The sequence below is a fragment of the Artibeus jamaicensis genome, unplaced genomic scaffold, assembly GCF_021234435.1.
Source record: "Artibeus jamaicensis isolate MK-2021 breed Jamaican fruit bat unplaced genomic scaffold, CSHL_Jam_final contig_387, whole genome shotgun sequence".
NCBI lineage: Eukaryota > Metazoa > Chordata > Mammalia > Chiroptera > Phyllostomidae > Artibeus > Artibeus jamaicensis.
This window is the reverse complement of record NW_026521812.1, coordinates 22,105,204-22,128,454: the sequence shown is the minus strand read 5'-3', so window position 1 is coordinate 22,128,454 and position 23,251 is coordinate 22,105,204. Positions and strand designations below refer to the sequence as shown.

The 23,251-nt window shown below is 49.5% G+C and overlaps 2 protein-coding genes across 8 annotated transcripts in view; both read right to left on the bottom strand.

Moving 5' to 3' along the window:
• Positions 1-50: 50 nt before the first annotated feature.
• On the bottom strand, positions 51-11,346 carry MICAL1 (microtubule associated monooxygenase, calponin and LIM domain containing 1). 4 transcript variants are annotated; one of them, XM_037159046.2, is made up of 25 exons: positions 11,178-11,346; positions 9,355-9,666; positions 9,041-9,248; positions 8,692-8,796; positions 8,242-8,346; positions 7,975-8,130; positions 7,122-7,222; positions 6,146-6,403; positions 5,782-5,897; positions 5,452-5,578; positions 5,237-5,315; positions 4,569-4,716; positions 3,922-4,112; positions 3,653-3,741; positions 3,518-3,559; positions 3,217-3,300; positions 2,955-3,111; positions 2,580-2,656; positions 2,035-2,308; positions 1,812-1,912; positions 1,359-1,472; positions 1,138-1,231; positions 853-952; positions 682-755; positions 51-326 (listed from the first exon to the last, which is right to left on the bottom strand). In XM_037159046.2, exons 2-25 carry the CDS (start codon positions 9,610-9,612, stop codon positions 184-186), a joined length of 3,201 nt encoding a protein of 1,066 aa, XP_037014941.2. In that variant the 5' UTR covers positions 9,613-9,666; positions 11,178-11,346; the 3' UTR covers positions 51-183. The 4 variants fall into 4 exon arrangements, with proteins under 4 accessions (XP_037014941.2, XP_037014940.2, XP_037014939.2 ...); XM_037159045.2 differs by having other exon boundaries at positions 9,355-9,663; positions 11,178-11,230; XM_037159044.2 differs by lacking the exon at positions 11,178-11,346 and adding an exon at positions 11,000-11,171.
• Positions 11,347-19,179: 7,833 nt separating this feature from the next.
• The window catches only part of ZBTB24 (zinc finger and BTB domain containing 24), a 28,054-nt gene continuing 23,982 nt past the window's right edge, over positions 19,180-23,251 (bottom strand). For 3 of the 4 annotated variants that reach the window (XM_037159047.2, XM_053664934.1, XM_037159048.2), the window contains 2 exons: positions 22,977-23,058; positions 19,180-22,232 (listed from right to left, as the gene is read on the bottom strand). In XM_037159047.2, coding sequence (XP_037014942.2) covers positions 21,512-22,232; positions 22,977-23,058 — 803 coding nt within the window. In that variant the 3' untranslated portion in view covers positions 19,180-21,511. The remainder of the gene's footprint in view (positions 22,233-22,976; positions 23,059-23,251) is intronic. The other variant, XM_037159049.2, reaches the window with a different exon arrangement.

The following is a 23,251-nucleotide window of genomic DNA, read 5'->3' as shown; positions in this document are numbered from 1 at the left end:
GCCCTCCGTACACACTCCCCACCTCCTCCTATCTGCAGGCAGCCTATGCCTGGCATGTGGCAGAAACATTTTTATTACAAACACTGAGGCCCTCTCCCAGGCAGCCCAGATGAGCAGGGTAGCACTGTCCTGGGTGAGGTGGTCTTGCGGGGAAGAAGGCAGGCAGCTTACCATCTTCTAGCCCTAGGCCCCTGGCCCTGATGCCAGCTCACTGAGCCTGCGTTCCTCTCGGAAGCGGATGAGGGCGTCTCGCTGGTTCACCACATTCACCAGCTCCCTCAGGATCCGGTCCTCAGCCTGCTGGTCAGCAACGGTCTTTTGGACTTCTGAAGAGAGAAGATGATACAGAACTGGTTGGGGAGGCAGGAGAGGCGCACCTTAATCGCGGCCTATGTGATTTCTTGATTTCTGTTACCTGACTTTTGTTTCCTAGTCTGTAAAATTAGGTTTGTCAACACCAGTGGTTTTCTAGCAGTGTTCCAGGAAATCATGCATGAAACCTATTGAGGTCTGACTGAACTGCAGGCAGAAGAGGGGCTTGGAGCCCCTTCCTCTGGCTTCCTGCCAAATTCCCCAGAGGAACCTGACTAGAGGACCATGTTGCTTGGTCAGTACCTGAGATCAGGAGGCTCACACAGACCCCAGCCCCGTGATGTCTGCCTCTCCCCGCATCCTGCGTACCGTTTCGGTTCATGTAGCTGCGTAGCTCCTGGTCCAGCTGCAGCTGTTTCTCCTCCAGGCTCAGTTCCTGCACCCTGTGGAGGGCAGGGATAGAAAGGCACAGCTGTTCACAGTGCTCAAGGACACGAGTGGGACCTGGCTCAAAGCCACTGTCACCTCCGTGTCCCTTACATGATCATGAGCTCAGCCTCCTCAGCCACTAAGCTGTTTTTCTTCTGAACAAGGTGTAGCAGCTGTTCCAGCCATAGTGTCTTTTGCTGTTCCAGAGAACCTGATAAGGAAGAAGGGGGGTTGCATGGTCAGGAGACCTCCACCCAGGGTCCTAGGAGTCCTGAGCGTGAGGAACGGAGCCTGCTGGGCGGCCAGAGCCTGCAGGTTGGAGGGGTCACTGGAGGCTGACTGCAGTGCCAGGAGGTGCAGGGGTATCCTCGCTTATCCCTCCCCATCCTCACTCACTGCTCTGGTTCCTCAAGGCCAGCTCCAGCTTCATTCCCTCAGCCTCCAGCTCCCTCAGAGCAGCCTCAATCTCGTTTAGTCGCCGCTGAATGGCCTGAGGAGTCCAAGACAAGAGGCCCAGGAGTTTTGGGATTGTTTAAGAATGGAGCACTGGAGGTGCTCCAATCCCCAGTCTCACAACTCTGACTCTGTCAGAACTTTTGGCAACCCCTGAACCTTACCTGGGCCTTGCAGAATCTCTTCATCTCCTCCTCCTTGGCGCGGCGCAGCAGTGTCCGCCTCCATGTTGGATACTTGTCCATGGTGCCTGATTTCTTGGCCAAGGTCAGCAGAGCCTATGGCAGGGTCAGACCAGTCAGGGTCAGGGCCTGGCCTCTCGATGGATAGGGATTGGGGAAGCTTTGTTTGGAAGAGGCCAAAAATAACCTGGGCTGGAAGTGGGGTGTGTTCTGGTAGAAAAGACGGAGGCTTGGAGGTAAGAATAAGTCAGATTTAAATGAATGAATGAATGAATGAATGAATGAATGAAGAGTCAGACTGGGGGAGAAGACCTTCCAAGAGCAGGGCTCAGAGAAGGGAGCCAGCTGTAGGCTTCCCCTGTGGTGGGGGCGGGATGTGTTTGGTGGATTCATGCTGGCTTGGGCAGAATAGATGGCCAGGTTCCTTCCAATCACCTGTTCCATGTCTGAGTCCAAAGCCACATCTTCCTCTTCCTCTTCCTCTTCACTGGAGGAGGGACTTCCTCCCTCTTCTTCTTTCTCCATGGCCATAAGAACTGAGCAGAGACGTAGACATGGCCTGGGATCTCCACAACCTCCCTTCCCATTCCCCTTCAGGAACCCTAGTACCACCCGCCCCTCCGTGCCCTGGCTCAGCACATCTGGGCAGAGCAGTTACCTGGAGAGCTCTGGGTTGGCACTCCCCATCCCACAAAGCTGGCCTCCAGTGCCTGGCGGGCCAAGGCAGAGCAGCTGCGGGGGGGCTTGGGTGGAGGCTCCATTTCCGAGTCAGGGGTCAGGTTAAGGGAGGACAACCGCTGATATTCTTGGCTGGACAGGCGGATCAGCTGACGGGGAGGCTTGGGGACTGGGGTGGGACTAGCCCCCTTCAGGGGGGCTGTGGGAGTCGAGGGGCTGGACGGCATGTTCATCTCACCTGGTGTGAGGAGGTCCTAGAAAAGCCACCATGTGGTTTGGTCAGTGACCTGCCCAGTGTGGGCTTGAGACTGTCCCTTTAGACAAATGTGGGCCCTAGAATTCATTTTCTGTTGTCAGACATTATTCTAGCCACTTAGGTTATAGCAATAAGCAAAACGACAGAAATTCCTGCCTTCATGGAACTTACATTCTAGTGGAGAGCATTCAGTTACCCCCAGCAAAGTCTGCTGGGCTTGGAGACCCCTTTCCTTGTTCCCACCCCCAACACACTTTCATAGCTTTAACCTGAGTCTCAGGGCCTTTGTCCTTGCCATCCTCTTTGTGGTCTGGCTGGGGCAGGTGCTGGAGGCAGTAGAAATGTCCTGGGAATGGTGGAGAGGGGGAAGAGATGTCAGGTATAGGCAATACAGTGCCCCGAGACAGCTTCTCTGGGAGGGTGGGGGCAGCAGGACTTAGGGGTGAGTTCCTATTAGTCTCCTGGTTCCTTAGAACCCCATTTGGGGCTCTGGGGGAGATGGGGGTATGCATGAGCTCAGAGGAAGATGTTGTCAGCCTGTTTCCACCTCCTGCCCAGCAGCCCAGTCCCCTCCACCTTCCAGTTTCTTCAAACACTACTGGCCATGCCCAGAGTTCCTGTTGAGGCCTCCTGGGCCTACTCACCATCTTCTGGATGCCGTCCGTAGCCACCTGGCCACAATGTGGCCTCACAGATACGGCAGCAGAAGCAGCTCCGGTGGTAGAAATGGCCATCAGCACACACGCGTTCCAGGATGTAGAGGTGTTGCCCACAAAGTGCACACAGGTCCTCACTACCAGCCTGTATGGATCCCCGTGCCACAGGTCAGCCACATAGTCCTTCCCTACCCCTGAAACCCCTCCCTGACCTCAGGCCTCTTCCTGCAGGCAGGGCCCCCCTCCTTACCTCCTGGTGGTGTGAGGGGGGGGTCAGGGGAACATCAGACTCTGGGACTAGTGGCTCCTCCTTATGTGGGGTCTCAGGCTCTACCTAAGGAGGTAAGTGCTCAGGCTGGAGGGCAGAGTGGCAGGGTCAGCTGGAGAGTGGACGAGGGCAGATAAATAGGGCTGGAAGGGAGGGGGAGTGAGACTAAGAAGGGATTGGATGGGGGGGGGGTCAAAGGACGACCTTACGGGGGTAAGACCTGGGAAGGTGTTCCGGGGAAGGGACCAGAACATGGGGCTATCTGGCCTTTTCATGTATTTACCTCCAGGCGTAGCTTCTTGCCACCTGCATCCTCCCCGTTTTCCTGTAATAAAGTCCTACACTCAGCATGGGGCTCTGAGCCCAGAGGCCTTCACTAGGAACCCATTGCCCAGCCCCAACTCTGCCTGGACTCCACCTGGGCCCGGGTCCTTTGCAGGGTCCTCTGCAGTTTGCCAAGGAATAGTACAGCACTGGGGGTCGCTGGAGAGCCTTGGCTGGCAGGGCCTACAGGGAGAGTTGGAGTGTGTTGAGGCAGATGGAAGACCTATGCTGTGCCCCCAGAATAGACGGCTACACTCCAGCCCAAAAGGACACCTCTCCCAGGCTGTTCCTCAGAGGGCACCCTCTCCTCTCATGCATGCACACATGCACCATACCCCACCACTGCCCCAGTCTCCAGGTTACCTGGGTTGTGGGGCATGTTCTTAAAGGCACCGTGAAAGTGGCTGAGGTAGGCAATGAGGCCCAGTGGGTCACTTCCTGCCACCACTGCCTGTGCAGACAAAACGGGGGTGATGCCAAGCTCATGCTCTGCTATCTTCAGTGCCCAGCTGGTTGCTTCCAGAGCCCCCATCCCCTGCAGCTCCGAGGGTTCCCTACAGGGTATCAGAGAGAAGCCAATGGGAGAGCAGAACCTGATCCCATCTAAGGGGGAGAGGGTGGGCAGAGAGTACTGTGGGAGGGGCGGCTGGGGTGGGGCACAAATGCAGAAGGCAGGAAGGGTTATTCTGTGCTACACCATCACCACCACTACCCAATGACAACCTCTGGCTTTGGGGATCTCTACTGCTCACAAAGCTGTCCCTACTGAATGCATTTGATTCTTACAATATTCCCGGGCAAGTAGGCATGCAGGCAGAGTAAGACAGGAATACTGTCCTTAGGGAGGTGAAGTGACTTGGGCAAAAGTGGTGGCACTGGGACTCAACTGGGTATACTAACTCCTGCAGTGATCCCCTCACAGTTCCATACTGCCCAAAGTAGAGGGAGGGGCAGGGGCCTGAAAGGGAGGCGTGGTCTGCCAGGGACCCCAACCCTAATTCATAACTCACAGTAGTCCAGGCTGCAGCCGGTTCACCAGGGCACACAGAGCCAGCCCGTTGGTCCAAGAGGAAGAAAGGTTGGTGACATGGACACCAGGGTACCCAGCAGTCTGCTCCTGGCACCAGCGTAGCAGTTCCTCCTGTGTGCCCACTGACCCTGGGAGGAACAGCTGTGCTGTGCCCCAGTCCCCAGGCTCAGAGAGCTGAGCTGTCGAGTGCGCGGGCTGGGTGGGAGGTGGAGGTGGGGCCCCACCCTGACTGGGGCACCGACCTAACACTGTCAGTGCTACATCTATCCCAGTTTTCTCATTAAAAAATAAGTCTCTTGCTGGAATAAAGTGAGGGAATGAATCAAGTTAGGTGGAATCACTGTTAAAGGCTCAAAGGAAAGGTGTGTTTGGAATCTGCAAGGCTGGAGGGTCAGGAAGAACAGCCGAGCACAGAGCGGCACGGCTGCCATCCAGCTGCTGTGGACATGGCGGTTACTGAAATGCTGCAACACTTGCCCACACTGGCAAAGAGCTGCTGCTGAGTGCTCCACTAGCCCTCCACTCTCCAGGACGCCCCAAACTTCTCCACCATCCAGCAGTGTGCCGGCACCCCAAGGCGGCAGCTGCTCCGGAAGTCTCGCTGGTTGGTGAATATGCTGGACATGGCCCTGGAGGAGACCTGCTTACCAGTGTGAGGCTTTCCTGAGTCAGTCTTGTCACTCTTCCGCACGGGCTCCTTGGCCATCACGTCATACAGGTCTCGTACCTAAGGTAGCCCCTTTCAGGTCCTGAGGCAGGCTGACCACACAACCCCATTGACCCATGGGGGAGGGGCTTCCTAGGGTAGGGCTAGAGGGAAGGCCCAACCTGGGAAGTCCGGTGGGGGTGCCAGGAGGCCTGACCTGATTAGGGGACACAGCCCGGAGGTTCAGGTTGGGGTAGCGGGTGGCTGGGTCCAGCCCGTACTGGGCCACATTGCGGTGCATGTTTTCTGGGGATGTCTGTGACAGGAGCTGGTACAGGCTCTCCCTGGCGGGGGAAGTTGTGATGATGGGGGTCATGGACCCGAGTCAGAGTTTGCCCATCAGCACCCACCCCTCAAGAACCGCCAGGTCTTGCTTTTATTCTCCTTTGTCCATGCCCCCATCTCTTCACCCAATAGCCCCACTCTCTGCATCCACTCATCCTATAGCCAGCCCTTACCCACCCCCCCACCCCAACTCAGGGCTCACCGCTCTGCCAGCACTTCTAGGGGCTCAGCACCTTCTGCCCACCGCTTCACCATCCAGGCGGCATCAAAGGCTGCCAAGAAGCCCCGGGCCACTCCAGTGCCCAGGGGCCAGAAGGGCTACAGGGTCAGAAGGATAGGAAGCATCTCAGGGTCCAACTGGAGTGTCCAAGCCCAAACGCCCCCAGGTCATAGCAGGAGGCCCCTCACCACATCAAGCAGCCCTTAGCTCCTTCTCATGACAGGGAAACCCTTTTCCACCCTCCTTCCCAACCACAAACCCTTGTGCCTCCTTAAAAGGAGTCCCTGTTTTTCGAAGTACCAGAGAGTCTTCACCCTCCCCCAACCAGGGAACCCTGACCCCTCACCTCCACCAGGCAGTCTCCCACAAGCCCCAGCAGCAGGCGGGCGCCATGCTTCTCTTGCACACGAGCAGAGCTATCTGCCCGCATCATGCTTGTGAAGTCAAAAGCAGAGACGTCAGGCCGCCCGTGGGCGTCTTTAGCAAACTCCAGCTTCCCGAGCTTGCTATGGGTAGCGAAGTCAGCAGCTTCCTGGGCAAAGCGCTGCAGAGCCTCGGGCACCACATTGGCACTGCCCAGCAGCCGGTCTGTGTCTGGCCAGTCCTACAAGGCCCACAGATCAGAACCAGCATCCACTGGGCAGCCCTGCCCCCTTGAATGTAAGAGGTGCACACACATACTAAGGCCCCAAGGAGGGGCTTCCCCAGTCCACACAGCAGTTGAAGGCTGAGCTGCACCTGAAATTTGAACGTCCTGCTTTGCAGGACGTTCCTCATCACTCACCCTCCTTCTGGGGGTCCCAGGCCCCACCCTGCCCCCGAGGCCCAGGACCATTGCCATTGTCACACACTTGTTCTGGACAAGTCCCTGAACTTCTCAGAGTCCGATTTAGAGAAAACACACCTAACATCTCAAGGTACTCATGAGAATTTGGTGAGAATGCATATAAAGCTCTCAACAGAGTACCTAGTATATAGTAGTAGTTCAACTAGTTCATTCAGCAAATAGTTATTGGGTGCTTACTACATGCCAGGCATCATTCTAGGCACTGGGAATAATCAACAAGCAAAAGAGAGAGAGACAAAACTCCTGCTCCCCTGGAGCTCACATTTGTAGTCCTACGGTTGGTATAAGGTGTTCAGCCCAGAATGTGATTCTGCGTAGATCCCAGAAGAGGGGAGCTTGTTGGGGTGGGGGGGAAGGGCAAGGGCGGGACAGGCTCCCTCCACACCAAGGGTGGAGGAGGGGCAGACTATGTCCAGGACCCGCCTCCCCTCCCAGGGCCCACTGCCCAGCCTCTGCCTGCCCGGGCCTGCCTCACCTGACGCAGCACCCCCAGACGCAGCAGGCACTGCTTCTTGGCTGTCATCACAAAGTAGTGAGTGTCGTCCTTGTAGTACACAATGTTTTCCAGATCAATGCCTGGGGGGGAAGGGTAGGGGCAGGACATGTGTCTCCTCCTCATTGTGTGTCACCTCTTCATTATGTGTCACCTCTGCAAACACTTCAGCTGTGACTACAGTGGGTGCCCCATACAGAAGCCCAGGAGTTCCAGTGGCACAATAGGCCATCTGTCCCAGGCCTAGGAGGCCGGAGGACGTGGAGCAAAGGATCTTGGGTGGGGCAGCAGCTGGGAGACCTGCACCACTTGGTCACATGCTTACAGATCACCGCCTGACTTCTGGAACCAGAGTGTGCACACCCCAAGGGCCGTGGCAGTGCAAAGTCAAAATAAACATAGGGCATCTTCCTGAAGTTCCAATTTCATTTTGAATTTATGTCAAATTCAAAATGAAATGTGTGAAAAGCAAAGCACAAAGTGCTGCAGAGCCTCGGGCACCACATTGGCACTGCCCAGCAGCCGGTCTGTGTCTGGCCAGTCCTACAAGGCCCACAGATCAGAACCAGCATCCACTGGGCAGCCGTACCCCCTTGAATGTAAGAGGTGCACACACATACTAAGGCCCCAAGGAGGGGCTTCCCCAGTCCACACAGCAGTTGAAGGCTGAGCTGCACCTGAAATTTGAATGTCGAAATTCGAAAGCAAAATGTGTGAAAGCAAAATTTCACACATTTTGTGAAAGGTTTCCAAGACCTGCCATGTTTCATGGCAAAGTGCCAGCCCCAAGCCAGGCAGGAGGAGGGGAACCTCTATGACAGAGAGGGGTCCTGACCTGTGGCTTTGAGCAAGCTCTGGAAGAAGCTCTGGTTGTAGATCCTGGCCACACCGCTGATCTCGGGCACCTGCGTCTCTTCCACGGTGCGATTGTTCACAAAGTTGGCCGTGATGCCAATAGCCAGTTTGCCTCGCATTTCCCGCACTGTGAAGCCTAGAGAGGGTGGGGGCAGGTGGGCAGTGGCAGGAGGATGAAAACTGCAAAAGCCTAGAAAGGCCCAGGAGAAGCTCAAGTGCTAACTCTTCTAGGAAAGGGATCACTCACCTTCAGGGATGAATTTACCTCCAGCAGCAGAGATGAGGACATCAAATTCATAGTTGGCCAGCTGGGCAGGGGGACTGGGCTGGAACTGGGCATGCCAGCCACTCCCTGGGGCAAAGGGTGTGAGAGGCATAAAGGTGTGGAAGTCTGCAGGGGCCTCAGTGTTTCCAGGACAAGCCAGTAAAATAATTAAATAAATGTGTTGAAGGGCATTACGGTTTAGAAAGCAATGACTGTTTATCAAATTTTACCTTCACAACTTCTATGGAACGTACAGAAGGAAGGGGATATTACTCCCACTTTACAGATGCTCAAAATGAGGCTCAGAGAGGTTTGCACAAGGCCACCCTTTTAGAATGGGAGTCTCTGCTGAGTCCCAACCCCACTGTTTTTCTTCCACAGGCCAAAATGCACTTGGCAGATGGTGGTTCTCAGGAGCAAAGAAGTACTTACCCTTTTTGGGAGGGGGCTGGAGGCCAGTGAAAGTGACACCCCAGTGAATTTCCACCCCTAGCAGTAATGCCACTTTCAACAAAAGCAGCTGAAGCTGTCGGATGCCTGGAAGGGAGAGGACATCAGGAACAGAGACCCAGGGTCCCCCCAGGTATCAGTGTGCACCTGGTCAGAGCTGGAAGTCTTAGGGATCACTCTATCCAACTGCCCATTTTACAGATAAAAAACCTGAGTCCTAAACATCACCTAGAGGAAGTGAATCTTGTCCACTCTGCCTCTTGGCTGGCACAGCAGCCCCCACTGGCCTGTCTCTAGACCCAGCCCCTCCAGGCCACCGGGTGGTACTCACTGATGTGGTCCAGGGTGCCTGTGCAAAAACGCCCGCAGAACTTCTTGGCACCAAGTGCCCGAAGGTCATGGATGGTGAAGGGCCAGAGGTGGAGCACATTATGGCGAGAGAACTTGGTGCGCTTTTCCACCAGTACCACACGGGCCCCCAGCAGTGCCAGCTCCACAGCAGCCCGAAGACCACAAGGTCCAGCGCCCACCACCAGGCACTGTGAACACGCAAGGCAGTGTGGGTGTGGCATTTCATCTCCCTTCTCTGACTCCTCCCTCCCATTCCAGATTCTCCAACCCCCATCCCAGCCACTGTGTATTTACCTTCGTGTTGGCGCAGGCCTGACCCTGCTGGTAGACAGGCTGGCCTGCTCGCTTATCCAGCTTGGCCCACAGCGCCTTGGCGCTCCAGTAGTTGAGCTGGGCCTTGATCTTGTGGTACTGAGACAGCCCTCCACCAGACTCGAGCCCTAGAGCCTGGCATAGCCCCTGGAAGCTGCTTAGCACATTCTGACACAACTGGGCCTGCAGGAAGCTCTCAAAGTGGGCATGTGCTGGATTGGTGGAAGTGGGTGAGGCCATGGCAGCCCCTGGGTCTTTCAGGGATGGGAACAGCTGGGCAGAAGCACGTGGCTGCTGGAGAAGAGGAGAGAGAAGGGGAGGAGACTTGAGAAAGGGGGAAGGGAAAAAGAAGGCGGAGAGAGGAAAGCAGGCTGGTGCCCCCAGGGAGCTTAGGGCCAACCCTAACTGGCTTTGCTCCTTTCTCACACTCCCCGTCTGCTCCAGAGGCAGCTGCTATCCCTTCTGAGTGAACTCTGCCCAATATGGGAATGAAAACATCAGCAGTCCTGGGCACAGAGGGCACACAAGAAGCGAGGGAGCCACCAGTTCAGTCTCCCTGTCCAGGGATCTCCAAGCCCTGCACCATCACTAGGGCCCACAGCGCAGAAAACAGGGTGTGGAGTAATTTCTAGATATGGAACGGGCAGGTTAGCCAGAAAGAGAACTTTCCTTGTGGCGCAGACAGGGGCAAACCAAATACCTGCAACCCCAGCTGCTGGGCACAGACACTGCCCCATCTCAACTCACACCTCCCTATGTCAGTTGCCCCTTGATGGCGTCGGTGTCACGCGGTGTCACCCGGTGAGGGGTGTGTCTTACACCAAGGGCAAATGCTTCCTCCTTAGCCTGGTGATTTCCTCCTGACGAGGAGAGAGGCAGACTGTGACTGTGACTGTGACAGTTCCACTTCTCACCACCCAAACTACCTCAACAGCCAGAGGATGTTGCATGTTATGACTTACTGGGTGAGGGAGTACTGGGTTTATTTCTGACTCACTGTGGTCAAAAACACTTCCCCTGTGAGCCTTGCCATCTCCAGGGGGCCTCGAGGGCGGTGGGGGGGCCACAGCAGCCGGGTTTGCCCCTCCCAGCTTTCTTCCACCCGCATCCAAGAACCGCCCCATCCCTGTGGGCTCCGATGCGCTCGCCCAGGAATTTCCCGAAACAAGGCCTCCCTTTGTCCCCCTCTCCCTCTCTCAGGCCCCTACGCAAATTGAGGGGTGCCGGAGGGGGCTTTCTCATGCTGGGACCTAGTGGAATTGGAGGATGAGGCTGCCGTTGGGGGAGTTAGGAAAGATGCGTAGCATCGTTAGGCAGAGGTCCCTGGGACCGATACCCCCACCCCCTCGGCCACTCCACGGGTCCCAGCCTGAGACCAGCATGCCAGACCAGGCAGAGGAGACTAAAGCTGTTTGCTGCCAATCACCTGGACTAGGGCTGACGAACCATCAGAAAGGGCAGAGGTCTCCGAGGGTGGGGAAGAGGAAAGAAGACCTCAGCAATGGGAGAGGGAGGGGTGACCCAGCCTGGAAACGGCAGGACTAAGGATACGAGAGGGCTGGAGTGGTCTGGAAGGACGGAGAGGAGCTGGACCACGGGCGGCGGGGGTGCGGTGGGAGGTACTCACACTTTGGACCAAAAAGTCTGCAGAGGGGCTGAGCGGCGCGGGCGCAGGGTCACGGGCGGGACAGGCCAGGAGGGGTTTCCGAGCACCTGGGGTCGCATTTCCCCAGAAACGCTCCCCCGCCCCCATCCCCGCCCCACCAGGAGCAGGCACCCACAGCTGGCTCAGCTGAACAACTTACCCCGAGGCTCCGGAGCCGAAGGGCCGCTTCCTGCCCAGCTCGTGGGAGGGCGGGGGCGGGGGAAGGAGCGGTGGAGGAGGAGCGGTGGAAAGTGCCGGGCGCCGGGGCGGCGCGCGGGGTCTGCCTGGCCCCGCCGGGTGTTAGTTCTTCTTGGGTGTGGACTTTGGCGCCGGGCGCTCAGAACTCGGAGCAAAGAGGCTTTATGCGCGCTCATTAGCATCTCATTACCCCGCGTCCCGGGGCTCTGGGCAGACGGAGACCCGCCCAGGCCTGCTGAGTGGTGCCGGAAGGCGTGGCACCTTAGATGCGGAGTTCGGCTTGGGGGCCGGAGATCCAGGGCCCAGCCTGGCGGGGGCCGAGGATCCCGGGAACTGGGGCGCCGAGTGCCCGGCAGCGCACCCACAGAGCCAGGCTCCTTGCCGGAGCCTGCGCCCGCAAAGCTAACCCTTCCCGGGAGGGCGAGGCCACGCACCCCTGCGCAGCACTGGCTGCGGGGGGGCTGTCTCAGGGCGCTGGACGCGAAGTTTGTCGGAGTTGGCGGGTCCATAGGTGGCGCCGGAAACTCTGCGCTGTACTCATCTCTTACCACCGCCCCGGCGCCCCACATGGGATTCAAGCTCGAGGCTCCAGTCCCCTGCGACGAGTCTGCCCTTGGACCGGTCGTGCGAGCAGTGGGCACGGACTAAGTCCTGAGAACTCCGCAATCTACAGCTTCCACAGCGGCGTGAGAAGTGAGGGGCAGACAGGGTCGTGTGTGTGTGTGTGTGTGTGTGTGTGTGTGTGTGTGTGTGTGTGTGTGAGGGAGTGGTGGTGGTGTTAGATCACTACTGAGACGGGCGAATGGGAGGGGTGTGTGGGAGACTAGCTGTCCAGTATTCAAAAATGCCTTGGACTGAGGACCTACTGAACGGTCAGCGGGGAAAGGAGCTTGAGAGAACTTTGGGCTGTTACCTCGTATTTCAGATAAGGAAACTGTGAATGTAAAGGCACTTGTCCAAGGTTAATATTTTAACTAGTTAATAGTTAACTAGGTAATATTTTATACAAGTATTTTTTAAAGATTTTATTTATTTACTTTTAGAGAGAGGGGAAGGGAGGGAGAAAAAGAGGGAGAGAAACATCAATGTGTGAGGAACACATGGATCCGTTGCCTCTCATGCGCCCCCAACTGGGGACCTGGCCCGAAACCCAGGCACCTGCCCTGACTGGGAATCGAACCAGTGACCTTTCGTTTGAAGGTCGGCACTCAATCCATTGGGCCACACCAGTCAGGGCCAACTAGTTAATATTAACAAAACATCACTTCTCATTTACTGGGCATTGACTGTAAGCACTCCCCCCAACCTCAGTCATCACAACAATCCCATTTCATGGCAAAGGAAACAGAGAGAGGGAAGTTCTGTGTGACCTGCACCAAGTTACACAGCAAGTGGCAGGCCTGGGGTAGGGCCCAGGTCTGTCTGGCTCCACCACACTAGTGTTGACACAATGTGACACATTGAAAGGCTGGCATTATAAGAAGCTGGTTTTTGTTTGTTTGTTTGTTTTTTTAATTTAGAGCAAGTGGCACTGTTACACTAGCAACACCAACAAAACAGGAGTCAGTGGCAGGGTTGCTCTCCTTGAGACCCAGGGATCTGGGAGAGCTGGGTGCCCTGTGGCTCTCCGTTTCTCTGCATTTTCACTTTGCATTTCGTCTGGAAACCCTGCAAGACCCAGTAAGACGTGAACACTCACTGCCGGCTGCTTGAGCTGAATGCCAGCTGGGGAAGAGGGGCGAGGGGGATGTCTGCCTGCCAGGAGAGGCAGGGCATTCCGCCAGGTCACGCTCAGGAAACTAGGGCAGCCTCCCAGCCCATCCTGGCTCCTGAGTGTGACTGGTCCCTTAGGTTGAAATGAACTTGCCAAACATCAGATGCCCCATATTTAAGTACATACTGTAAGAAGCATTCTAAAGTCCACTCTAAATGGGGTTACCAGGCTTTTAGAATCACCCCATGTCCCCTTCATGAGCAGACGGTAAACAAGCAGCTGCTCAGATTCAGCCCATTCGTGAAGGCCTAGCAGGCTCTGGCTCTCGACTGCTCGGTGACGCAGTTGCAGCTAAACAATGGCAGCCGGCATTATGTGACTCTGAGTGACAAATGCTAAAATTTGCCTTTAAAAAAGATTGCAGAATAATGACTTCACCAATACTAAAGTGCTGACCTGGTGGTTCGCTTTATGCTAATTAAAGACACACACAGGAGCATAAAGTAATGAGGAATATGTTCATCTGTAACCTAGGCCTGGTCAGATTCCAGATTTTTTTCACACTAGCCTGCTGTGACCTTGAAAAAGTCACCAACTACTGGCTGCCTTGTCATATCTGAATGGAAACTATAATTACTCAACCTCCTCAGCCCTAAAATCCTGTTATTCAATGTTGGTGACTGTAAGAAATGTATAGACTAGAAGACCCAAAGCGAGTTCTACTTAAAGAGTTTCTTCAAAGAAAAAAAATGACTGCAATTAAAACTAAAAGAATAAATTTATTATTTATCTACCAGTATTTCTGTTCTTAATTAGAATCTTGAGTCATGACCTATATGTGCTGTATACAGACCTGAAAATACTGAGACAATAACATTGGCCAGTTCATATTATTATACCAAATAAGTGGCTGTTGCATGAAAAGTCCATTTTAAAAGAATCCCATTCCAGTGTTTTTGTAAATGATACTGCCAGCATAAGGGCCCAGGCCAAAAACCCAAGCCATTAAGACAGGATCCATTTCTTCTGACTCATACCATGTTGAGTCTCTCTTCCAGGTCATCCTTACCTCACTCCGAGCCGCTCATTTCCTGAGCCTGAAGCTAGAATTAGGTCCCCAGCATGGCAGGTGGCATGTCTAACACCCTGCATCTACCTGTAGGTCAGTGTGGTCACACACATCCGTGGTCCTGGGCTGGGAGCCGTGGCAGCAGGGTGACCAGAGTCCTGATGTAGAAATAGTTATGAACTGAGCCAAACGTGTAGAATGTTATTAACAGATATGACAGGGTGGATGGCTGAGATTAGAGGGTCAGGGAGGGCCTCCCTGAAGTGACCCTTGTACCGAATTCTGATAGACGAACAGAAATTAGAGAATACGGGCAGAAACCTTTCAAGGCTGAGAAAATGCCTGCCTCAAAGCCCTAAGGCAGGAAATTGGGTGTGTGGGAAGGAGCGGGGCGGGGAGGGGTGGTGGTGGTTAGACAGCAAGGAAGCCAGGGTGGCTGGAAGGTGGGGAAGGGGCCTAAGAGGGAGCTGGATTGGGAATTTTTTATTAAGTGCAACGAGAAACTACAGAGGAATTTTAAACAGAGCAGAGCCATGATAATATTTGCCGTGATAACACAATATCCACTCATTAGCTTGATGCTAAGGGCACAATGGTGAGCCCAAATAACCACTCCCAGTGGAGAAAGGGGCTGGGGGAGGGTGGAAAGGGTCAGTCAGAACTTGATGGAGTCCAGGCAAGAGCACATGGTACAGCAGTGGGGATGGGAGAAGTGGACAGATTCAAAAACAGAATTTGAGAGAAAAACTGATGTAACTTGGTGATGGGCTGGGGGTAGGGGTGGTGAGAAGGGTTCTATCAATAGTGACTCCCAGCTTTCTTGGCGGTAACATGAATGAATCACAAATTTGAGAGCCTCATCCTTTCCCTCTCCTGGCAACCTTATCCCCCTTTGCACTGCTTTTTATTCAAGTACCTTCCCCAGCAGTCAAAGCAGCATGATTGCACAGGCTCCGAGATAACCCAAGGGCCTCTGCTCTGAGAGGCTGCCAAGATTAAAAATACAACCGGGTTCAGGATCAGTGCAAATACTTCTCTGCATTTTTGTCGTGAGAATGCTTTGCTCATCAAACACTAAGCTTATGGGAAAAACTTGTCCACAAACCACTTAATCATTCTAGAATTATCTGAGATGAATTTAAAAAATGTATTATCTTTAATTACATTTTAGCCTAAGGGAGCTTCTGTTTAACCTTTCATCTAATAAGGATAAACGTATATAAATGAACTAAAAAAAATTAAAAAGAGCCTAACTAATCTTTTAGAAAATCTTCAAATCCATATTTAAAAGAATGTAATATTATGGATCTCAAGAATTCAAAATAAATAGTAAGTCTATGCTGTAAAACCAGGAAAGTCCTCTGACCTACTGCTGCTCACATTTCCCCCTTCTATATGGATTTGGTACTACGTGTCACTTAAAAAAAAACAAAGGCAAGCTGTCTTGTAAATGTTACCTAAATGTGTTCAAGTTCCTCCTACATTTGAATTCAAAATGTGATTGAATGAGCTTAAAATTGTAATGTATCGATTGATTTTAGATAGTGAGGGGGAGGAGAGACATTCACTTGTTCTTTCACTTACTTATGCATTCATTAGCTGATTCCTGTGTGTGTCCCGACCAGGGATCAAAGCCACACCTTGGTGTAGCTGGAAGACGCTCTATCCGACTAAGGGGTGAATGAACTTTAATTGAAATGCTTTCCTGCCCGCCAAGATAGAGGCATAGGTGGAGACGCCATGCTTTCTCACACAACCAAGTTTAGAGACAACAAAATATTAGCAACAGAAAACATAGCCAGAACACAGAAAATTGAACTTTTTGGAAGTCTGATAACAACGAATTCTTCAGCCTGACCGGTAAGAGGGGTGAAGCCAGCAGCTGGCGGAGCGGGGTTGCACAGGAAAACTCAGTCAGACGGACTCAGGCGCATGGATCCCAGCCCTGGGGTTGCAACGGGTGAACCCAGTGAGTGACCAGCAGACCCAGCGAGGGCGCAGGGCAACGGGTTGACTGTGGTCGCACATTCGTGCTCAGATAGACCAGCAAGGGGGTGGGTGATGAGACAGACCTAGCAGGCCGCAGGCCCCAGCAGCGAGAGGCAACAGAGGGGGCCACCATTTCCCCGCTCTGACCACGCCCCCACATACAGCATCACAACCCAGCGACTGAGTGGCCCTGCCCTGATGAACACCTAAGGCTCAGCTCCTCATACTTAAAGGGTGTGAAAAGACCAAAAATGGCTCAAGAAGATCTCAAAGCCCCAGAGCCCATAACTCTAAGCGACGAAGAAATAGCAAAACTTTCAGATGCACAGTTCAAAACACTGGTTATCAGGATGTTCACAGAACTGGTTGATTTTAGTCACAAATTAGAGGAACATAGGAAGGCTAAACTAATTGAAATGAAGGGAATTGCACAGGAAACCAACAGTGATGAAAAGGAAACTGGGACTCAAATCAAGGGAGTGAACCAGAAGGAAGAAAAAAATGGCCAAACAGGAAAATATGAAGAAACAAGAATTCAAAAAAATGAGAGTCTTAGGAACCTCCAGAACATCTTTAAATGCTCCAACATCTGAATTATAGGGGTACCAGAAGGGGGAAAGGAACAGCCAACAGTGGAAAACTTATTTGAACAAATTATAAAGGAGAATTTCCCCAATCTGGCAAAAGCAATAGACTTCCAGGAAATCCAGGAAGCTCAGAGAGTCCCAAAGAAGTTGGACCCAACTAGAAACACACCAAGGCACATCATCATTACATTAGCCAAGATTAAAATGAAGGAGAGAATCCTAGAAGCAGCAAGAGATAAGGGGACAGTCACCAAAGGAGTTCCCATCAGACTGTCAGCTGATTTCTCAAAAGAAATCTTATAGGCAAGAAGGGGCTGGAAAGAAGTATTCCAAGTCATGAAATCCAAAGACCTACCTCCAAAGTTCCTCTATCCAGCAAATCTTTCATTTAGAATGGAAGGACAAATAAAGTGCTTCTCAGATAAGATCAAATTCAAGGAGTTCATCATCACCAAGCCCTTATTATATGAAATGTTAAAGGGACTTATCTAAGAAAAAGAAGATAAAAAATATGAACAGTGAAAGGACAGCAAACTCACAGTTATTAACAACCACACCTAAAACAAAAGCAAACTAAGTGGACACCTAAAACAGGAGCGGAACCATAGAAATGAAGATCTCATGGAGGGTTAGCAACAGGGGAGTGGGAGGAGGAGAAGGGCGGAGAAGGTACAGAAAATAAGTAGCGTAGACGGTAGGTAGAAAATAGATAGGGGGGCAAGAATAGTATGGGAAATTTAGAATCTAAAGAACTTGAGACACATGGTCATAAACTAAAGGGGGGAATGGTGGGGGTGAGGGGGTGCAGGGTGGAGGGGAATGAAGGGGGGAATAGAACAACTGTAATGGCATAATCAAAAAAATCAAAATTAAAAAAAAAATGCTTTCCTAAGGTTTTAAAAAGTGAGAATGATTATATTGTAGATAAACATATATTCCAGTCAGCAAGTGTTTGTTACTTAATTATATGTAAAGAATATGAAAGCAAGATAAACTATCGCTGTGACATTCCAGCTTCTTGTAGGGGTTACTCTTCCTATACACGCCGTTTATAGGAAGAAGGCAGGAGAGATTTTTAAAGAGGTTATTCCTGTAAGCTTATTTACAAAATGAAGACAGTTTTTCAATTTTTTAAAATTTAGGCTTATTTTGGTTTGGAAACTGAGCATGAAAATTTACCTCGATACTTAAATTAGAATAGCAAAAATAAAAATCTGCCCTAAATGTAAAATATCCTCAAAAGATGGATAAAACAGCTCACTTACAGAGAGGTTCAAGTTAAGATATTTTCACTGTATTAGTAACTTTCATCTAATTGATAAATTTCAATTAAGCTTTAAATCAATGGTACAATACTAACAATACAGTAGTCTTTGTGTTGCAGGAGAAAGACTATATAACTTTTACTATTAAGTACAAAATTTATGATTACATGCTGAAATTTCAGATGCAAACCGTCAATTTTAGTCACTAAGGTTCTATTACGTTAAGTGGATCACATGTAAAGAGAAATCCAGCAGGAAGCCTTAGACGGGTGAAGGTGAGCCCGTCTGGTGGAAGTGCCAGAGCGGGGTCTCGCAGCCCTGCGCCCCAGTTCTGGCTCTGCCACTTGCTGTGTACCCTTGGGCAATGGACTTCATCCGTTTGGGCTTCAGTGTTCTCATCTGTAAAATAGCCATAATATTACTTACCTCAAAGCAATGTCATGAAGATTAAGTAAAATGTGCTTCATGTAGGTTACAGATGTGTCCCAGACACTGCTTCCCAACACACTCGATGCAGGTTGTTACAGTCTGAATGGTGCCCCATAAATTCAGTGATGCCCTAACCCTCAGTACCTCAGAATGTGAGCGTATTTGCAGACAGGGCCTTTAAAAGGAGTAATTAAGTTTAAATGTGGTCATTGGGGTGGGCCTTAATCCATTATGACTGCTGTCGTTATTAGATGAAGACAAACATACAGAGAAGACCAAGTGAAGACACGGAGGAATGGATGGCCAGGATGCCTCAATAAGCTAATTCTGCCAACACCTTGATCTAGGACTTTTAGCCTCCAGAATAGTGAGAAATGTGACATTAATGTGCATGACACTTCCTTTGGGTAGTAACTGAACTTTAAAATTCTGGACTTCAAAGGAGCGTAATGTATATTTGAGATACAGAAGACAGGATAGGTTTGTATAGCTATCACTTCTCATTTCCCTTTCACAGCTGGTCAAATAACCCAGAATTCTTCCAAAAGATATGGCTGATACTGGTTCTCAAACTAGAAACAGGTAGGCCTGTGCTGTACAGTGGAGCCACTAGCCACATTTGGCTATCAAGAACTCAGTGTTGCCCATGCTGGTGTAGCTCAGTGGATCGAGTGCAACCTGCGAACCAAAAGGTTGCCAGTTTGATTCCCAGTCAGCACATGCCCGGGTTGCAGGCCAGGTCCCCACTTGGGAGCGCAAGCGCGCGTGCGTGCGTGTGTGTGAACCACACACTGATGCTTCTCTCCCTCTCTTTCTCCCTCCCTTTCTCCAAAAGTAAATAAATAAAATCTTTAACAACAAAAAAAAAAAACTCACAATGTCACTAGTGTGACCATGGAACTGGGTTTGAATTTTAATTAATTTTAATATATTTTAGAAACCAACACTCATTTCAGTTATTGGGAAAAAAGGTATGTCCTCAACTACCTGAATATATAGTGTCAACTGTAAGTTGCATGAACTCTAAATACAGATCAACCATGTCCAATAAACATTAGCATCCAAACTGAGTGTCAGTAGCATATAAGACACACTAGATTTCGACAATATGCAAAAAATGATGTAAAATATCTTAATACATTCTTATATTGATTACATACTGAAATGATACTATTTTGCAAAGGTTGGGTTAAATAAACTGTTTTATTGAACTTAATTTCATTCCCCTCTTTAAAATTATGGCTACTAAAATTTAAAATTACACATGGGGTTCACATTAGATTTCTCTTAGCACAGAGGTAGACTGTCGTAAAGCTAAACGCGACTTACAGTCATGTGACTGATTATACTCCTGAATAATTGAGTAGAGTGAGTTAAAAATTCATTTATTGGGTTGGCCAAAAAGCTTTGGTTTAGTTTAGTTTTTTCCAAAAAGAGACATTTTTCATTTTCACTGATAACTTTATTCATTTGGATGTTTTGAGGTGTCAGCCATCTCCCACTATTGGCTTCTGTGGCTAGAAGCCAGGGGCACTGCTAAGTATCTTCCAATGTGTAAGACAGCCCGACAGAAAAGAATTATTTGGCCAAAATATCAGTAGTATCAAGAAACTTCACAAATCACTTTTCACACATTTGATCAGTCACAGCACCTTCTCCATATATTGCACAATCTTTTTGCATTTCAGTTGCATTTTAACCTTTAAATAAAAAAGCATTAATAAGCTGAAAATGTTGCATATTTTCTAATATCTTCACTATTAAAATGGCTGTACAAAAATTTACCAATTTTGGTTTTTTTTTTAACGCACACTGATATGACAGCTATCACAATACAATCGAACAAAATTGCTTTCAATGAGGTTAAGACTAAGTACTAGTAGAGCCACTGTATGGAAAAAATGAACTTTTTGGCCAACCCAATAGTGGAATACTATTTATATCCAGGAGAAATGTGGGCCAGTAGGCTTTGAAAAGCTGGGAAAAGCTTTGCATTTTAAGAATAAGGTTTAAGTAAATAGTTTAAATGACTAAGGCAAGAACCTGAAATAATATTTAAGGCATAACTGTATCTGCAAAAATCACACTTTTGCTCTAGTCACATCTGATTTAACATTACTTTGGTTGATACATCTAAGATAAATCATTTTGGAAATTTTGTGAATTATATACAACAAAATATATTTTGGCAAATATGTTAGAAAGCTGGTTTCATCTTCTCTCAAACCTGAACCATTATGTGTTACTTTCAATCCCAAACTTAATGTGATTCTGGTGGAAATCAAAGACATCTAAAACAAGAAAACAAGTAGCTGATGTGATGATCCTGTTAACTTTAGGACAGATAAGCCCTCCTCTCCACCGGCGGTGTTAATTTACACGTAGCAGTGCCCACCATCTTTTCTGAAAAGTTCTCTACCAGTTTTCTTGAGAGAAAGCAGTTAAAGTACTCAATAAAATAAAATACGCCGGGCTCAAAAAACCTAAACAAAACATCATTTAATCTTGTTACCTAAAATTGTATGGTAGTAATAGACACATACTGGCTACTAATTCTCTGAGGCTTGAAGATTTTAAGATTATGAGAAAATATTTACTTTTAAAAATAGTGTGTCCATTTTGTGGGATTTAACCTGCTTTGCAATAAAAACGGCTTACAGGTTCCTATCTCCAGAAAGTTATCAGTCATAATACACAGATCACCATCTTTGGAGGTCAATTAGAATTCAGCAGAGTATTTTTAACACAAATTATACTAATTATATTTTTATTCCAGGGCAATTAAGAAAGCTCAAATGTTATCATGAAGATCAAACATCACTGCAGGTCTAACTTGTGGAGGCAAATGTGCTGCCGATGAGAAATGAGGAAGTGGAACTAGCCATTCTACCCAATTCAACCTATGACTTCCTTTGTCTGAAAAACTAAAAACTGTAACTGAGAAAGTCAACAAGATCATAACCTGTGGCTGTGAATATTTAGTACTTACGGAAAAGTCCAAATCAATACCCCCACACAAAGACAGTGAAATGCTAAATCCCCATCAGTACTATGTACAGGACGTGATACATGTATCTTGCATCTTCCTGCCTGGATGGAAAGCATTATGACTGTCGGCTAGTTATCACATCTCTGTAAGGATCTATAAGTGAGCATTTTAGGAAGCCTGACTTCAAGCACACAACTCGGTTACAGGTGGTTTATGGAGAAGGGACTGGTAGAGCATTCAAACATGTTTCCGGGTCAGCTCTGCTCCTGGCTCAGCGGTGTGGGCTGGGGCACATGGTGGCTGGGTGGGGGTGGAGCAGACTCCTGTGTCAGCTGCAGGTGCTGGGCCGGATGTGCAGCACTTGTTAAATGGAGCTCCCCTGTTTGCTCATGATGGGCGTGCAGATGCTCCAGGGTCTCCTTGGAGAGGGCGATCACGTGCACAGGCTCACTCTGCGAGGGTTCCATCTGGCTTTCAATCACATTGAGGCTCTGAATGTGTTCTGTTTGATCCTGTTGAGCTGAAAGAATCAAATTCTGCAGTTGTTCTGGCTGTTGTGTGAGCAGCGTGAGATTAGCAGCCTGGTCTGCAGTCATATTCTGGGAGCTCTCTGCAGCAACGATGCTGATTCCTTGGCTAGGACCAGGCATGAAATTGATGTTATGTACAGAGTCGGTTACCAGAAGCTGGATTTCCTGCTCTCCGGAGGTAGAGAGCTGATATGGCTGCAGCTGAAGAATATTCCTGACCTCTTCAGTATTACTGTTGCTGGAAACACTGCTGGCATCTGCCGCATGTTTCTCTTTACTATGGATTTTCAAGTGAGCCTTCAAGTTGTCTAAGCGAGCAAACTGTAAGTTACACTCGGGGCAGGAAAAAGGCTTTTTGCCGGTGTGTAGAATGCAGTGTCTCCTCTTGGCACTGGAGTCAGAGAAGGATTTGCCACATATGCCACAGGAGTATGGCTTTTCTCCTCTAAAAGGAAACATGTTTTATATTAAAAACAGAAAGATCTATGTATTACTTCCTGATATACAGGGACAGACAGTCAAGGACAGAGGAAAGCTAGACTGAGGGTCACGGGTTCTCCTGCTAACTTCAGGACTTGGAGCAAGTCCCAACTTCCATGGGTTTCAGTTTCTAGTTTTTTTAAAAGGTGTGGGGGTGGTGTCTCAGGAAGGGTGGTTGATGGGGTTGGGCCAGATCTGATAAAAATTTATGATCCTGCCATATCTATTTCAGATAAGAAAGTATTTACATGTTACATATATAGTTCCTTTTCATTTTTAGTTTTTACAGCCAACTTTTTAATTCTAATGGCCAAGTAAGTACATACAACTAATTTCATCCTTAAAATGAGTAGCCCTTAGTTACCTGTTAAATTCAATCTAGAAGTAAGTTTTGTGAACAAAAACATTCATTTGGGAAACATTTAATACCTATTTTGATTGAAGATTTAAACTTTGGACCAGTCCCCTGACAAAATCAAAATTTATGAAATAAAATCAGTAATGCAGACTTTTGCTGGCTAGCATCAGTTTTCATGCTTTTGCCTCCCTGAGGAATTTCTTTATTGAACAAATTTTTTAAAATTATAAAAGTAGAAAATTCTATCAGTAACACTTTGGGGGAAAGGACTATTCAGGTAACACATGTCACCCCACTAACACCAGGGCTGAATGAGGACTCCACACGGGAGACACATCTGCATAATGTTACCGATGGATTCTGATGTGGGTCTGAAGAGAACTCTTTGCTGTGAAAGATTTGCCACAGATTTCACACGTGAATGGCTTCTCACCTAAAAAAGGGAAAGCATTTAGAATTATACATTCAACCTAAAGCAAAAACCACCTCATAATTTCACAATATAAACAAAAAAAGAATTAAGGCAATACCACTTGAATCCTCAATAAGCACAAATGCATTAAGCATTTACCAAGCACCTACTATGTGCTAAGTGCCAAGGGATGCAGAGAAAGGGTAGGTATGGT

Excerpts from the sequence above, each read along its gene's own strand:
- MICAL1 (XM_037159044.2), bottom strand. The coding sequence starts at position 11,125 with ATGGGGGCGGGGGAGCGTTTCTGGGGAAATGCGACCCCAGGTGCTCGG. Across the intron at positions 3,301-3,517 it reads GCAAGAAGCTACGCCTGGAG|GTAGAGCCTGAGACCCCACA; the intron begins GTAAATACATGA and ends TTACCTCCTTAG. Across the intron at positions 2,657-2,954 it reads CGGACGGCATCCAGAAGATG|GACATTTCTACTGCCTCCAG; the intron begins GTGAGTAGGCCC and ends CACCATTCCCAG.